Source organism: Corvus hawaiiensis, chromosome 11 (genome assembly GCF_020740725.1).
Source record: "Corvus hawaiiensis isolate bCorHaw1 chromosome 11, bCorHaw1.pri.cur, whole genome shotgun sequence".
NCBI lineage: Eukaryota > Metazoa > Chordata > Aves > Passeriformes > Corvidae > Corvus > Corvus hawaiiensis.
In genome coordinates this window covers 14,209,260-14,226,282 of record NC_063223.1, presented here as the reverse complement: position 1 = coordinate 14,226,282, position 17,023 = coordinate 14,209,260, and the positions used below count along the sequence as shown (strand labels likewise).

At 44.0% G+C, this 17,023-nt stretch overlaps 1 protein-coding gene across 6 annotated transcripts in view; it reads left to right on the top strand.

The window, feature by feature from the left end:
* MGLL (monoglyceride lipase) overlaps window positions 1-17,023 on the top strand; it is a 100,780-nt gene that overhangs the window by 33,170 nt on the left and 50,587 nt on the right. For 3 of the 6 annotated variants that reach the window (XM_048315246.1, XM_048315244.1, XM_048315245.1), the window contains one exon: window positions 7,901-8,039. In XM_048315246.1, the coding sequence (XP_048171203.1) occupies window positions 7,901-8,039 (139 nt within the window). Of the gene's footprint in view, window positions 1-6,672; window positions 6,836-6,906; window positions 6,930-6,963; window positions 7,318-7,900; window positions 8,040-17,023 lie in introns of those variants that run through there. The other 3 variants (XM_048315249.1, XM_048315248.1, XM_048315247.1) reach the window with 3 other exon arrangements.

Genomic DNA, 17,023 nt, shown 5'->3' with positions numbered 1-17,023 from the left:
GGCCCTGGCTGGGCAGGGAGAGCTCCCATCAACACCTAACATCTAATAGCTTTCCAGGCAACTGCATTGTGTCCAGTGTGGTGGACAGAACTCAAACATCACAAAACTAAAACACTGTTAAGTATCCCAAAGTATCCTTAGATCATGGAGCACATGAATATGGCTGATAGGACTGATCTTATCAGTTAAACTCCTGTCTCTGTGTACAGATATATTGTAATTTTTAAATATAAATACAAGCAATCTTCAAATGATGGTGTCAGAAGTAATAACACCAGGAAAATAGTACAGAAAGCAAAATTGTAGGGAAAATGCTGCCCTGATGAGTAGAAAAAATGTTGCCTTGAAGAATGCAATTGTCCAGGCTGTGGTTTTGTCCAGGCCACAATGTCCCATACATTTACAAACCTAGGCAATCTTCAGTGACTGAAAAAGTTGCTGCTTCCACTATACACAGTGCTCTGATGGACAGATTTTGAGATGAGATGGGAGTTAGTAATGGTATAATTGGGTAAACAAAATCAGGAGCATTAATAATGGATTCTGCCCTCAGCTTGCCTCCAGGATTGAGCCCTACTTTTCTCTGCCCTGATTTCTCCCATGTAAAATACAAAAATCATTCTTCCTTTCTGAAGTACTTTAAAATCTCAGGTTCAAAGTACTATGTTAGAGTTAAATAAAATATCTCTACAACTTATAATAAAGATACTGTATGTCTTTTTCCATCACTAGCAGTTAATGCCCTTCAGAGATGGGGCTTCTGTAATTACATTTATGTTGCAGTGTGGCTGGAGCAACTGAGGCCTTGATCAAGGAAATGATTCACCTGTACCATGAAAGCTGCCTTAAGATGCTTTTTAGGGACATAGACCAGACCTTTAGATTGTGCTTATTGTCACACATAGAGTCACTTTCATTTACAATACAAATTTCACATCAGTAACTACAGCCTTCTGAAGTCCATCCCAGAGTCTATAACCTATAAACACCATAAACAGATATGTTACAAAGGGAGCCTTTAAAATTACAAGCCACACAGAATGTTTAATATTTCAAGTCTAATTTACGACACAAAACCTAACTTGGAAAAGTGCTATGAGAGCATCGAGGTTGGGTGCATTTTAGAGCAGCATTTGTCATAAAAAAGAGCTTGAACATTCGGGTTGCCAAGGCAGAAACAAGCACCACAGACTCATTTTACCCTTATGGGGATTCATCAAGGTTGTGCAGTGCAGCTGTTGTCTTAGTAAAAGAAAGTATCGGCCCCTGGCTGAAGGAAACAGAAACGTAATTATGTTATGATGAGCTGGAAAACATGCAAAGAAAAATTGGAATGCAGAGCGTGATAAATGATGCTTTGTCAATTGCAAAGCAGCAAGAAAAGCAGGGGGCAGCCAATGCTTCCAGTGCAGCTACCAAAATAAAGCACCACTCTAACCATGGCAGGGTAGTGGCAGCTTCTGGCTGTAGGATTTAGTCCCGGTGCAATAATGCTGGGTTTGTAGAGCTGATTATGCAGTCAGCCTCAGGAATAGAAATGAGAAAAGAAATGGTCAGGTACTCCTCAAAATTGAGACCATAATTCCTGCTAGTCAATATTTATAGGTCATCTTATTCTGGTTTTTATGCATATTAAAATCCAAAGGTTTGGGCCTTTTCCTTCAGGTCCTTCCTTTTGATTATGTTTTCTGCCCCCAAAACCCTGTTTTTACCAAGGTGACCAACACTTTATGAGCATTACTATGGCCACTTGCAAGGAAATGCCATTCTTTAAAAAAACTCTTTAAGCTGTCTGTGCTCACATTGACAAGGGCAGGATTTCCCTTCAAGTGCTGCAGCAAAATGCTCGTCTAGGATATAAACCACTGAAGTTCATTCTAGTGATGGGAATAAATCCAGAGGGAAAACTGGACTAATTATATACCAGTACAGGAAACTTTTATTTAGAAACTGCAAAGATAAAATGGGACAAATGTCTAAAGAAAACCTCTAAGTAAAGGGGACAATGAATAAAAACAACCCAAACCAACCCAGCTGAGGGGTTTTTGGTAGGGGCTGCAATGCCCACATGCAGCCCTCATTCAGCAGAGCTGAGGCTGTGCCCTCTAGTGCTGGCCACCCGCAGAACTGAGCTGAAACACCACTGCTGAGCCTGTGCACTTCCAGACCTCTATAAAAACCTATTTATTCCCAAGGCAGAGCTATTCTTGAGCAAAAAGGCTGCTAGAATAACTCCATCAACCTTCCTCCTATGGAAAAAAGCTCTAGGGCAGAATTTCCACTCTCATTTTGAATTTCCTGCCTTTGGAGGATGCCTTCTTTTTCATACTAAGAATGTCTCAGAATCTGGTATTAATAATCTTGGTGGGGTTTTTAATAAAAAAAACCCAAACAAAAACCAAATGAACCACCCAATAAAATGTGTATTGCTTCTGTAATTAAAAACAACCAGTTCTCAAATTAGCATCTATGTAGGATAGGTCATCTTCTATACATCAGTTTAAAAGGCTGAAACCGATATTCAATTACTGTATTTTTAAGTGTGTGTTTTTTGCCCTGTTAGGTAAGGAGCATGTGCAAGATACTAATCAATCCACTCATACAGTAACTGTTTGCAAGTCACAGATTTGTGACTTCTCATGACAGCATGATTTGCAAATTTTTATTACCTACAAAAACTTAGGACTGTTTTAAACACTGATTATTTTCATTTACATGGTAAAATTACTTTATTATCTGACTGTAGTTTACATCTAGGGGTATTAAGCCACTTGTATCTTTAAAAATTTTATTCCTCCTGACTGGGGAAGGTGAGATTACTGAGGGGCAACAAATCAGTGGAAGCCTGCAAAAAATTTCTGTGAGTATTCCCTGTGCTTACCCTTCAACCTTTCTCCATTTCACACTAATTTGTGAGGAGGTCCATATGGCTGTAGAATTTTGCAGAACAATATTGAGCTACCTATAATTTCTCCTGACATTGTGAAGATTAACCTGATCAATACAATATCTTCCTCTAGCATTTGCTTCCTCAATCTGGTTTGCCTGACACCAAGCTTCTTTTTTGGCTGCATGACATTCAAATAGGAGGAAAATGAAAACAGTTCATCCCAGCCCCCTCTTCTGCCTCATCCCCATACATGTCTTATTCAGGAATACCAACAGGCAAGCAAAGGCAGATTACAGAAATAAGTAAAGGTGAATGACTGGACTCTGTCTAGGGATTAATAATAAAAAAAACCCAGCCAAAGAGAAGGGCAAATCCAAATTAATTACTCTAAACTGACAGCTTTAGTGGAATTGGCTTCTTTGCTTTGCACTTGATTTCAATTCTTCCTCTTCATGCTTCATTTCCCATCATTTCCCACATGTTCTCTTGCTTGTGCTGTCTGTTGCTCTCTCCAGCTGCTCCCTGACTACTGTAACTTCCAGCATTTTTCTGGTTTTGCAGCAGATTCTTCCATAACCACATATTCCTTATACATTTTATTATTCTGTCCTCCTCCTCTGATATTTTTTTCCTCCTTCTTGTCAGCAAAAGTTCACTTTGTGGTCCTGGTGAGCAGAATCCCAAATGGTTTAGCACCCACAGCCTATCAAATCTACTTCTCAAACAAAAACACTGCTTTAAAATTTAGGAACATGGTGTCATCAACAAGAGCAGAAGGATCTCACACAGTCTATTTATCTTTGCATGCCAACAGGATGGGATCCATTAAAAATTCATTTTGGGAACAAAAGCCTAACTGCAAAGAAATCCTGTGTTGCTCCCTTACCGTACTATCAGAGCTACACAGCAGCCTGCTGTGCTCTCTCCCATCATCCTTCCCTTCCCTTCCCATCATCCTTCCCATCATCCTTCCCTTCCCATCATCCTTCCCATCATCCTTCCCTTCCCATCATCCTTCCCTTCCCTTCCCTTCCCTTCCCTTCCCTTCCCTTCCCTTCCCTTCCCTTCCCTTCCCTTCCCTTCCCTTCCCTTCCCTTCCCTTCCCTTCCCTCCCCTCCCCTCCCCTCCCCTCCCCTCCCCTCCCCTCCCCTTGCTCTGATAACAAGTTTCATTACATGTATTTACTCTGTCATTCCAGCAATTGATCCTTTTCCTAAAATTCACCTCATCTGAAGGTGTATCCCTTTTCTCTATACTTCTGTGTGTACCTTGGAGGTCAATGGAGACACTTAAATTAAGCAGGGCTTAACCAAACATCCGTTCCTACAAGGACTGAGTAATTGCTGAGTTAGTGTAAAGATTTACCAAGAGTGAATTTGTTTTTTATTAGAAGTTGATTTAGCTTAAACTCTATTTCTGAAACGTATTTCACTCCACCAAGACAAGAGAAGATGTTACAGTCTCATAAATACTGTAAGCTCAGGCATCCCTTTGATTTCTCACAGGGAGCCAGGGCGCAGTAATTGCTCTGCTGAAGCCTGGTATACAGTCTGAGTATCACGTACATAAATTCCCCAGACCCAATCCAGTTTTCTCAGGTGGCTTTTCATTCACAGCTTAAACTCTGCAAAATAATAAGGTAACAAGTCAGCAGTTGCTCCTCATTTGTTTTTATGTTGTTAACATTGAGATGGGAAAGTGTGTGCTACCTATGGGAAGAAATGGCCTCAAATTCCTGGGGTCTCAGGGAAGCTGGCAAGAAGAGAAGGAGGTGTTGGTTGATTCTTCATTCCAAAGCTGTGGTGAGGATGTGGACCTGCAGAGAGGGCAGGCTGGACCACAGTTATGCTGTCTCCAGTTTTAGCTACACTGAGGTTAACAGGGTACCAAGGGAATCATATATCTGGACTGACCAGGGCAGGCTCTCAAAGTCAGGGTCTCGCCCTTGTGTCCCATCAAAGGTCATTTTCCTTGAGATGCTATTTTTATCCAGAAGTTTAAAAAGAAATTTTTTCCTCCACTCCCTCCACCCCTCTGTGGCCTTGGGAACTCTGATATTCCCAGCACCACAGCAGGAGAGGAGCCTGTTCCTGGCATCAGATTTCATGGATGGCTGTAGAGAAGCAGTAAGTGTTCCTGGCAGATAAACCTTGAGCAGGGGAAGAGGTTTCTTTCCTTCTTTCTTTTCTTCTTAATCCAGTTATTACCTGATCTGTATCATTTAAATAATCATATATGTTCTTGCTTCTACCAATTCTGGAGCTGGCTTGTGATAGCTCTTTAATTCCACCCATTCATGCTTAGATAGTAACTGGCCTAGCAAATGGTGCAGCTCCAGGTACAGCTCCCAGGGCTCTGCTTAAGACCCATCTGACCTAAATCTCACTCATTATAAACAACCATAAATGTTGGTTTTGTTTATTTTTTTCCAAACAACAGCAGTTACAGGAACATGTAATTTTGCTTTTGCCATTTGTAACTAACACCCCCCCCCCCCCCCCCCCCGGCATTTAATATAAATGACACTGAAAGATGAATCAAATAAAATCTGATTTTGATTTCCTTTTTATTTTTATATGGCTCATCTCTGAGGGTTTGCATTTATTGTTATTGTTGTTAGCACATATTTCTTTCCTTTCCTCAGCCTTTGTTCACAGATTTGCACTTGATGAGAATGTTGACTCACTTTAAAAATAAGGTTAATAGCTGCCTTTTCTAAGAAAGGCTTGAGATCTCTAAGCCTATGTAAGCATGTAAAAATGAAAGGAGCTGATGAAATGTAAAAGGCATGAATCTGTGCTCAATAAATGCTAAGCACTTACCAGTATTAAATGACAAAATTCTGTACTGGGATGCCTTAAGGCTGGGAAGCTATTTTGGCTTCAGAGAACTTCGCTGTGACAATTTTTATAAGCAAGTATCATACACCACCAAACAGATCTCACATTACAGAGTTGCCCCACATGTATTGCATACAATCTATAGTGATACAGTGATTTATGTGAGTATAAATCACATGCTGTGTTTATAAATGGCCTTTGCCCTGAATAAGGGTGCAAAGCCTGGGCACTTCTCCCAGCTAGTGTCTGAACGATCTCTCCAGTGAGGCTTCAAAGCCTGAGGAGATGCACATTAAACGCAAACAGCGAAGTTTGGTGTTGGGATCCCAAGGAGCGGTTCGGACCGGGATGCCCGGGAAGCAGCACGGCCCCACGATGTCCCCTCTCTGAAATTCTGCTGGAGCAGCCGCCCCCGCCCCCGGGGTGTCTCTGCTGTCCCCCAGCCCGCAGCGGCGGAGCGGCCGCTCCTATGGCCAGATCCCGGTGCCTGCCGGAGCGCTGCGGTCGCTCCCCCGCCGCGGAGGCCGCGGGAGCCCAGCGGAGCGGCGGCGGAGCCGGTGCGGAGCCCCCGCGGGCGGGCACCGGGGGAGGGGGCGGCCGTGCCTCCGCCCTCCCCGCGGCCCGGGGGCACCGCGGGGCTCCCCCGCTCCCCGCCCAGCCCAGCCCAGACGAGGGGGCGGCAGCACCGCCCGCCCCTCCACCCATCCATGCATCCGTCCATGCATCCATCCATGCATCTGTCCATCCATCCCACCACCCACCCTCTGCCCTTCCGCCGCTGCCTCCCTCCTCTCCGGGAGCAGCCGGTGCGCACCGTGCGGTGGAGCCACCGCGCTTCGGCTCCGCGGGCGGCCGCGGGGCAGCCGCGCCCGGGCGCGGCAGGAGGATGCGTGTGCGGGGCTGGCGACCTGGCATCGCGTCGGTGCTTGGATCCTCCCTCCTCCTTCTCCTCCTCCTCCTCCTCGTCCCCTCCCTCCCGCTCCCCGCCTGGCAGCGCGGGGCTGGGGAAGTTGCGCTTACACGAGAGATGGCTTCGCAGCGGGGATCGCTTTGAGAAAAGGGCTCCCCCTCCCTCGCCTCCCCCCGTCTCCGCGGCCTCCGAACTGTAAGTGGCAGGAAGGAAGTAAAGTTGCAAACAACCTGCCGCGGCAGGAACTTTGTGAGCTGCTCCAGCTGCATGTGTTCAAGGTGCCTTTGATGTACGTGCAGCAGCTTCTGGAAAGTGGACTGCAGCTTTCCCACCCGCCAGCCCTCCCTCTCCCCCACCCTTCCCAGCCTCCCCTCCCACCACCGCCACTTCAGCCCACACACGCAATTTGTTTGAGAAGGGGAAAAAAAAAGTGATGAACGAGAAGTGGTGAATTACCCAAGCGACTTTCCTCAAAGAGCGAGCGAGCCGGGGAGAGGAGCCGGGGCGATCCCCGCGCAGCGCCGGGAGGGACCCGCCGGGCGCCCGCCGGGGACCGTGGGGCTGCCGGGGTGTGAACGCGGCTCCGCAGCGAGATGCAAAAAGCCTCATCTGCTTGCGTTTGACTTGCGATGCCGGCTCCTCACTAGAATGCAAACCCTTGCACAGGATGAAAACAGGTTTGTGGCAAATTCTCCTGGAAATGTTTCGCTCCCCACCGCCGCCACCTTCCTGTCGAGATGTCAGAGAAGATCTTAATGATGACACGGCGGCAGATACCTCTGCTGTGTACCCTCCACTGTTCTTTGGAGATGTTCAGCCAGAGATGAATCTTTTATGCAGCTGTCTTTTCATATCTGTAGCGACTGCTGCACAATCTGCACTTGATTGCAGTTAAAATATTCTTTTTATGATCCGTTTCACAAAATGATGCAAAATAAACACAGATGGGAGAACTGTGGGATAGAAAGCTGTAAATGAAGTACTGATGGTGGATTGATCTTCCCTTCTTCTTCCTCTCCCCACCCGCAATGCTCTACCCCCAAATCTGAGCCTTTTCTGAACAAAAAAAATTGCTACATTTCTGTTTTAAAGCAATGATTTTTGGGGGCTCTTTGGCTGGGGTTTTGGAAGCAGCCTCTCATCAGTGGTGCTTGCCTTAGTGAATGACTTTCTTGAGTGTTTGTGGTGGCCAAGCCCATCAGCTTTTATCTTGTCTTCACCTGTTTTAAAATATGTCTTCTTTCTTCTAACACCTTGCAGGTCATTCTTCCAGAATGCCAGAGGAAAGTTCGCCAAAGCGGAGTCCTCAAAACATCCCATACAGAGATCTGCCCCATATCATCAATGCTGATGGGCAGTATCTCTTCTGCAGGTATTGGAAGCCAGCAGCATCTCCCAGGTGAGCACTTTGAAGCAAATGTCCTTTTTACTATGAGTAAATACCACTATGTTAATGTAATTATTATTTATAGCTTGACTGGCATTACAGGGCTGTGTACATGGAGCTTTACAGAGCATCTAAGAGAGCTTTCTCTCAGCTGAGAGAGCCCCTACTGTAAAGATTGCATTCCTTGAACCTTTACTTGCTCGAGTCAGCCTTGCAGCTATAAAGCAGAGTTACTGTCATTCCTTGCACAGCTGGCTTGGTTGGCAGTTCAATATTCTACCAAGTGGCTCTGGCAGGTGGCTGCTGCCTATCAGCAATAAACAACTATCCCCAAACTAATAGCACTGGCAGTCAGGGTGGAAAGGGATACAAGCTTTGGGGTGTTCACTCTTCCTGATTTTCTCAGTGTCAACAAACTTAACATCAGCACCTGAGTTCAGTTTCAACAGTAGTAGCTGAAATCTCAGGGCAACAGGGACAATGTTTGACTGCATTGCTTTTTGATTGGTTTTAAATTATTCATACTTAGTAAATGATTCAGGGAGCTTTCTCACTGGCAATTGCAATTTCAAAACTGACCTGTATAATAAACACACACAAAGAATCAGGTAGAGAAATTTTTCTAATTTTTTTTTTTATAATTTAAATAATCTCTTCACTGTAATAGCTTTCTGTGCTGATTATGATCTGCTGTTGCTCTCATAGTTATGATCTTTCTTCTTCCAGTATCTGCTGGCTTGGCAGGTATTTGTGCTGCCACTAGTTATGTAGGTACCTACTTCATAAAAATCTAGATATTGTTTAATTGTTTTCTTCTTCTGCAAGCCAACAGGAAGAGCTGTGTTGATTTTACACAGCTAGAAAACAGACACAGGAAAAATTTGTTCAATCTGTTGTAGGCATTTAAACTATATCCTGATGATCCAACAGGTTAGACATCATCCTCTGCCCAAACCAACCTGTAACTGCTGTGAGAGAGGGACATGGGTCAAAGTTAGCTGGCCTTGGGGTTTATGCCTACAAAACTAAAGGACAATGGGAATAACATAGGGCTGGGTTAGCAGTCAGGTAATATAGAGGGTGGGCAAGCACCAAAATACACCATCCCCAGAGGGGAGGACAGTGCAGCCACCCCACCATAGCTCCACTGCACTGGTTGGGCTGTAGGACACAGGTCTGGTTCAAGATCTCCTGGTCTACAGAGCATTTTATAGTTGCTTCTACTCGCTGCCTTTCAGAAACAAGGAAGAAAGTTTTTGGCACTGTTGCATTACATAGTCTTTGCACCAACGTGAAGATTGCCTTTACAGAAAAATAATGCTAGGAAACCAAGGTTCTGCAGTGAAACCAGGCTGTTTTGTATTTTAATGGTAATTAGTCATTAACTACCCATAACATTCATCACCCAGTTGTGGAACTGCTTTTTTATCATGTTTAATTTCTTACCAAATTAGTAGTGGGTGGATGGGTCTTTGTTCCAGAAATGGTAAGGAGCTGACACTGTAAACCTGGTGTCTAAGTCCTCTGGGTAGTTAATATTTTTAGTGGTCTGTGCACTAAGCAGTTAATTAAGAGTGAACTTGACCTAGTTTTGTGACAAGAAAAGTGGATGGGATCAGTGTTGCTCATTTACAAGGAGCTCCTGAGTGTGTGTGTTTGCGTGTTTGTGTGTAAGGAGGGGGCGTATTGTTTATTATTAGCTCTTCATGAATTGTTGTGTATGAGAGAGATGGTAAGTGACTGAATAACAAGTCACTGCCTTGATCCTGCAGTCAAGAATGCTCTTGAAGTGCTTTAATAGGCAAACCAAAAATACATTATTTTACCCCCTTTCACTTTTCATAAGAATCTCTGCTTTTGCTTCTTCCTATGTAGAAGCTCAGCAACTTTAATCTAATTTTAAACGTTCAGCAAAACTGATCTCTATATATATGTATAGGGAGAGAAAGAGAGACACCTCAGGGGACTTCCACAGGCCTGTTACAATTTATTTCAGATACTGAAAGCAATTCTTTCAATCTTCTAACTCAATTGTTGATTCAGGTTCAAATCTTAACACTAATGAATGATGCTATAACCGTCAAACGGTGGGATCTTTCATTGATCCATTATGTGCCTAATCCCAGCTAGAGCTATAGAAATACCTCTTCACTGCAGATGCCCAAAGGTTATCATTGACTTGTCTTCTATTAGAATAGAACTTATTGCCTTTGATCCCTCCCCCAGGGAGGGGGAAAACCCAGGATGTCTGCCAAAGGAAAAATTAGAAAGTAGCCCTAGCCCGGGGTTGAAGAGCAGACAATGGCCAGGCAGTCTCTGAAAGTGGGGACGACTGACAGACATCACCCCTTGGAGCTGGTGCTTCTCTTTTATCTCCTTGAACAGACTCATAAACGTGGATAAAGGGCTGTGACAGATTAATGTGTTATAGCATATTTAAAAAAAACCAGCAACAACTATTTTTTCGGAAAGATGGGGGAATTTTGTGAGGCTTTTTTGCTTCATGCTCACAAATACCCAGGCTCTGATCCGGTGTGGTGTTGATCTGACTGATCAGCCCATACTGGTGCACATATGGAAGCTTTGTTGTAAGTGCCACTGAGGCCAAGGTTGTCCTGCCAGTGAAAGGCACCTATTGTGAGTTCCTCAGCAGGGTCCGCTTTGTTTCAGAGGGGGATTTAGGTGATTACTTCACAGGAAGCTGACACACAAAGGCACTCAGATGTCATCATGATTAGATGGGGTAGATGGAGTAAGGAGTAATGGGAATAAGGAAGAAGAAAGACAGTGTTTTCCACTTGTTTTTCGGATGGGAAGTCACTCCCAACAGCAGAGCTGGGGCCTGGGTTTCGTCTTCTCTTGCTGCCTGCTGGCAGCAGTGCAGGTGCAGCTTCCCCAGCCAGCAGCCCTGCAAGCTGCCCAACTTGTTGAGCCAGTTCCATGTTAAAGTGTAATTAAGTGGTCTTTTTGAATGCAGCAGGGAAGAAAAAGCAGTATGTCCTGGTGTCGTTTTCATGTTTTGTGCCAACAGTGGGATTTGTGGAGTGTGAAAACGGGTAACTCTTTGGCACCAAGTGCTCACTGCTGAGTGCAGTGCTTAAGATCTGGGCAAGGCATGGCATTTTCAGGGCTATGCAATGTTGTTTGGAGGAATTAAATCATTTGAACCAAACAGGACTGATCTCATGCCTATTGCATGTCCCAGTAGCCAAAGAAACCCTACTTTAATGGGAAAGCAGTCATTGTGTAAACATAAACAACAGCTCCATTCAAGGCTTAAACCACTGCCACCACCCTGAGCACTCGGAGTCAAAATATGAGGTAACAGGAGGTGAGGAATTAAGAAACTGTGTTCTTTTTCCAGCTCTCAGACAAAGCTGCTAAGAATAGAGGTTGATGAGGAAGGGGAAGGAAAGTTGGGAGGAGAAGTCAAGACATTTCCTTTGAGGCCCCTAAAGGGCCTGAGGAACTTCAGAGGTGACCTTCTTCCTCTCTGGTCTGTATCCCCGTAGCCTTTTCTGGATGCTTTCTCCACTCTTGTCACTACCTAGATAAGCACAAACAGTTTCTTCTGGGGCACTTTTAGCCCCTCTTCCTGACCTCAAGTAAACCCTGTGAGATTTAGGGACTCAGAGTAATTTTTCAAAGGTGCTCATAGCTGCAGCTGCCACTGACTTTAGACAGTGATGCCCGAGTCTCTCCTGGTAGATCAGTCACTTGAAGCTGGGCACTTCAGATACTTGTAGCTAGAGGATGCACTTGAAAATGTGAGTTCCAGACATCCATGAATCTGAGCTTCCTCAGCCACCAGAGAGAAATCACTACCTGGCTAGTTAGCATGGTGTGTGAGTGTCTCTCACAGAGTGGTCTCCAGGTGTGCTTAGAGGATTGTCTGGACCCATAGTGGTTCTCTGCCTGGGGGTCACAAGGGCCTTCCTGAGCCGTTGGTAATGTACACTGGAATGGGTTGGCTCAACTTTAGACATTGGGACCACAGTTCAAGTAAACAGAGTTGCAATTGTCTGAGTAAACAGTGCCTTCGTAAGAGTTCTTTCAGTTCTACACCTGAGATGTGTTTAAAAATACAAAATTAAACAAACAAAAAGCACCCACTTTTCTGTTTACTTTTCACATTTCTTTTACTCATTGAAGAATGTCTGCCATTCCTTCTGACTTGTCAGTAGTGAAAGGCCAAGCCAATAAGGAGAAAACAGATTTCTCTGTTCCCCAAAGACTTTGCAGATGTGCCTGTGGTGCAGAAATACAAACTGCTTTTATATTTGAACTGGTCCTTAAATTGTAAATATTGCTTGATGGTTTTGGCATCTCATTACCAGCACGTGCATACCATTTCCAGAACAGCACAGCTCCCAGCATGAGCAGATGACAAAATTGAATTTGGCTTTCAGACCTTTCCAAAATGAATGAATGAATAAATAAATAAATAAGCCAAAGTGAAGTCAAAGCAAAAGAAATCAAGTCACTGATTATAATGTCTTTAATTATAGTGTATTGTGTTAGTCTCTAGAAATACTTAAAGCAGTTCCTAATTCAGTGTCACTCTTGAAGAACACTTTGTTTGTACTAATGAGGTCAACTTGAAATTAAAGCCAAATCTGTAGGATGCAAAGTGACTTATGTCAGCACAGTTTGCCATAGGATGAATTCAGCTCCCTCTGTTTTCCTGATCCCATCGCACACACTTCGAAGGGAAATAACAATGATCATTGTCGAATCAACATTCCAGGCTTTGCTTGCTGTATTGCTATTGCCTGAGATTCTAAAGCCTCCCTTCTTTTCATCAGCTGTGTATGTGTTCCTTTAACGCCTCTGTTATCTTTGCTCCATGTGACTGTCTTATTCACTGTGAATGGGGGCATCCTTTTATGATTCCTTATGCGGTTCCAGAGGATGGGCAAATTAGCAAACCAGCTTCATGTAAGAGGGACTCTGACAGGGGAGCAGCTTTGGTTCTCACTGCAGATATTTCCAACAGGCTTTTTCAGTAGGATAATTTTTTTTCAGTCTCCACAGGAGCATCCAACACAAGCAAATCTACCTTTTATTCCACAGGACCCCAGGAAAAAGGTGAATTGCAAATGGAATAACAATAGTAATTAAGCTGTCCCTTTTGCTCATTGCCCTGTTAGGATCTGCTTCTGAGCACAGGTGTTCAACTTTGTGACATCAGTGTCTGGGAACAAGGTGACTTTTGGAGTTCCCTGTTGTGAGCCTCAAAGCAGTAATATTTCATCCTGATCCTGAGAGCAGCAAAAAAAGCAAAATCAGTGTTGGTTCTGTGTGCCACCTGAGGAATTGGAAACAATGCGGTCCAGCATGGTGAATATAAGAAGCAGAGCTAGAAATAGGAGAAAAGAAGAAAAATGATCTAGAGATAGTGTTGTAAAAATAATTTTCCTGCACATTATTCTGCCAGAGACTGAAGGATGAGCAAACCTGGCATCTGTAAAACAAATGGTTCATTTGCTTTTAATTGGAATACAAGTGTGATGATCAGTACTGGCTTTGTGCCGCGACTCTGATGGATGCCCAAGTTGGTCACTCAGCATTTAGAGATCTATTGGTCCCTCCAAGTGTTTTTATCCTGAGCAGACCCTGCACTGACCCCTTCTTCAGCTCATCGAACTGGGACCGCTCTGAACCAGCTATTTGTTGGTAGTGACACAATAGCTGAAGCAGATAACTCAGTGATCTTATCAAGGTTCCAGATGCAAGAGCACTTTACTGCTATTAGGAATATGTGGGTTTAGTGGAAATAATAAAAGAGCTGCACACAGTTCCTTGCTTCAATTTCTCCAGCACTCTTGGAACATCCCTTGGGAACACACAGCAGCTCTTTTAGATCACTGTGAATACATCTGCAACAAGAGTTGGCTGGTACAGTTGTTCTGGCTGAAAGAGGGTGTTTTTTCTAGATGTCTGTAGCAGAGGAGTTGGCTTTTCAAGTTCCCTTCAGACTGCTGTGACTTTGTCCTCTTTTGAGCCAGGGTGAACATCTGATCTCTTTGTTCTTCTAGGGAAACTGCATTGTTCTAAGAGCTGTCCCTGCAGACATATTTGGCTGAACTGCCTTCCCTAGGTTCAGGCGTGTCATTGTCCTAATGTGTTCCCACTTGAATGGAAGCCATCATCCTATTGTCCCTTATCCAAGAGATGTGACACAACCCTGATAGCAAATGGCTGATTATTCCAGGTATCCAAGGAGATAGTATTGCATCTTGCCCATGAGATTCCTACAGATATGCTCAGGCAGGTCCCTTACCTCATCCCACTCCACTTATATCCTTGACTACACCCAGCCATCCCTGTCCTGTACTCTACAGCACAGACATTCTGACGCTGTGTCAGTGTGGCTTATTATCCATAAGGAAATTAGCAGGGTAAGTAAAGTTTTTAGACATCATTAAAATTATACCTCCTCTAGGGTTTCCTCTTGCAGACCAGTAAAATTTCACTTATGTTAACTGAAAGAAAAATACTGGTACAGCAATCCCAAATACCAACCTTGGGCTAGTCCTGACCATAAACATCTTCTAAAGCAACCAGACTTGGGGGAGTCACTGGGTGGTGGTGTCAGGAAGGCACTGCCAAGCTGACCAGACTCGCTGCCCAGACAGTGGTACCAAGCTGTGCCCTTGGGGCCAGGAAGGGACCAGCTGGTGGAAACTGTCCTGGCGACCACAGCACTGCAGCAGATTTACCCACCTCCAAGCATGCTCCTATGGGATATTCCCATCAGCAGAGAGGGGATAGGTCTTGGTCTTGGTCTTTCTCTTCTTGGGAATGTGTTTGTTCCTCCTAGACGGATGCAGTCTGTTTGTGTTCGAAGGGATTCATTCTTCCTGTAGCAGTTTTCAATGTCCCAGGACCTTGAGTAACACCAAAGTTCATGAGTACTTCCAGTGGCATGAAAGAGTCCGCCCTTCTGTATCAGACACTGGCTTTCCAGCCAGGAACAATCTTTGTTTCTGTTTGGCAGGCACTTGATGATGGAAGCCTCTGAATCCTCCCATATTGAGTGATGGCAAAGGCAACTTGCTAGACCTAGAGAATTTAGTGTCAGAAAACAGAAAAAAGAAGTCAACGAGGGGCAGAGAACAGGCAAAACATGGTCAAGACAGTCATTAGACAATGACACAATGTCCAGTGATTTACAGAATCACTCACAATTTCTAAGTACTTTTGTTTCCTTATCTAAAATTGGATGTAGTCATCCAGTCAAGTGATACAAATTGGGGCTGGAGTTTCTAGATGGAAGCTGCCAGAGAAAGTAAGTTATTCCTTGAGCAGCTGGTGGTTGAAGATGGCTTTGTGTTAGAAGAGAGATTTTAAATAAAATCTACTAAGTGATGCATTAGTTGTTTTCTGCTGTTCTGCTACAAGTAAATGGTCTCAGCAGCAATCGTTGAAAGGAAAGAACAGGGAAAAAAGGGAACAAAATATTGACAACTGGGTTAACGCCAAAGATTCAGCAGTAATAGGGTAGTAATCGTTTGCTCCAGTGTTGTGTACAGATGGGTAAGGAGAAAGTATACAAACTACTATAGATTTGGTATGCAAGAAAGACTGCTAATCTTTTTCAGACATCTGTCTGACCTGTAATAAATGTCTTGCTCTCTATGTTTTCTTTCTTCCTTGCTCCAGCTTGAAGCTTGCAGAGTGAGGGAATAAGACTTAAATCATTGGCCTTTCTTTAGAATATAATTTGGTTTAATTTGCTGTAGGTGTCAGCAGGTTAGTTGGTTCACCAACAGACAAGATGAGCTTTTTTTTATCATTTTTTAACAGACTTCTTACTTTTATTTTCAAAACTATCTCAGTGGGCTTTCAAATTCAGCTGTCAAATTCCAGAAATCTGCAGTGGCTTAATTTGCTGGGTGAAAGGCATGAGGAATGACGAGGAAGCAGCAAGTAATTAAATTTCTGTAAGATAACATCTAGCTGACTTAATGGTTAAGCTTTTTCTTCATTTTTTCAATTTTGTGGGAGAGCTAGTCTACAATGTTTGGAGCATTAAAATCTGTATTCTGAGTAGCATTCATAATCTCACGTTATTAAAAAGACATTCAAGCAATCAGCATTCAGTCATCCTCTGTGCCTCCCCAAACAAGGCGCATGGAGCATCTCAGCCCAGGTTGTCCTGAAAATGCACAGAGCATCTCTCTGACGTTATTAGATGCCCACAAAGTCATTAGGACAGAAAGCTTTTATTAAATTGACTTTTTTCTTTCCAGGTTCACAGTGGCCCCATGCATGTAGCACAGGGAACCCATGGTGATATCTTAACTCTGCTGTTAAGCTCCTGTTGGCTGCCGTAGGGTCAGGTTTTGACTCATGCTGTGTGTCCATCCTCGCCTCTGGCATGCTGTGTTGCCATGGGCAAGGCTTTTTACCTCTGTGCTCAGTTTATGTGGCAGTGGGAAGAAGGATTGATCCTTGCTTGGGATGGGGTGATGGATCAGAGGATCTCTTGAGGTGCCATTCATCTCTGCCTCATGTGACCTCTGCAAGCAGCCTGCTTGCACCCTTTGTAAAACATTTTGGGTTTTCTGTATGAGGAGTGTTGTACAAAAGCCAGCTGCTGTTATTATTTATCCTGTTTATTTACTGGTCACATTTCTCAGAGCAGGGGAATGGAAAAAAAACAAGCAATCAGCAGATTCACTTTGTTTACATTTCATTTCACTTTCAGTGTTTGGGGAATGCTGATTTGTTAAACACTATTCCTTCCTTTGAAGCCCATAATTTCACAGAGTGGAAACATTGCCTCGTTCTTACACACAGGTGTACTTTTCTCTTTTGAAGCATCATTTAAAGGTTCTGCCTATCAGAGGTTTGCTTCCTGCTGAGCACATTCTCCTCCACACCAGCTCTCACTCTTTCTTTGCTGCGAATCGAAGGAGTCGAAGCTGGCCTGGCTGTTGGGGCTCATAACTGTGGTATTTGCCCTGGATATTGCTGAGGCTTTTTAAAAA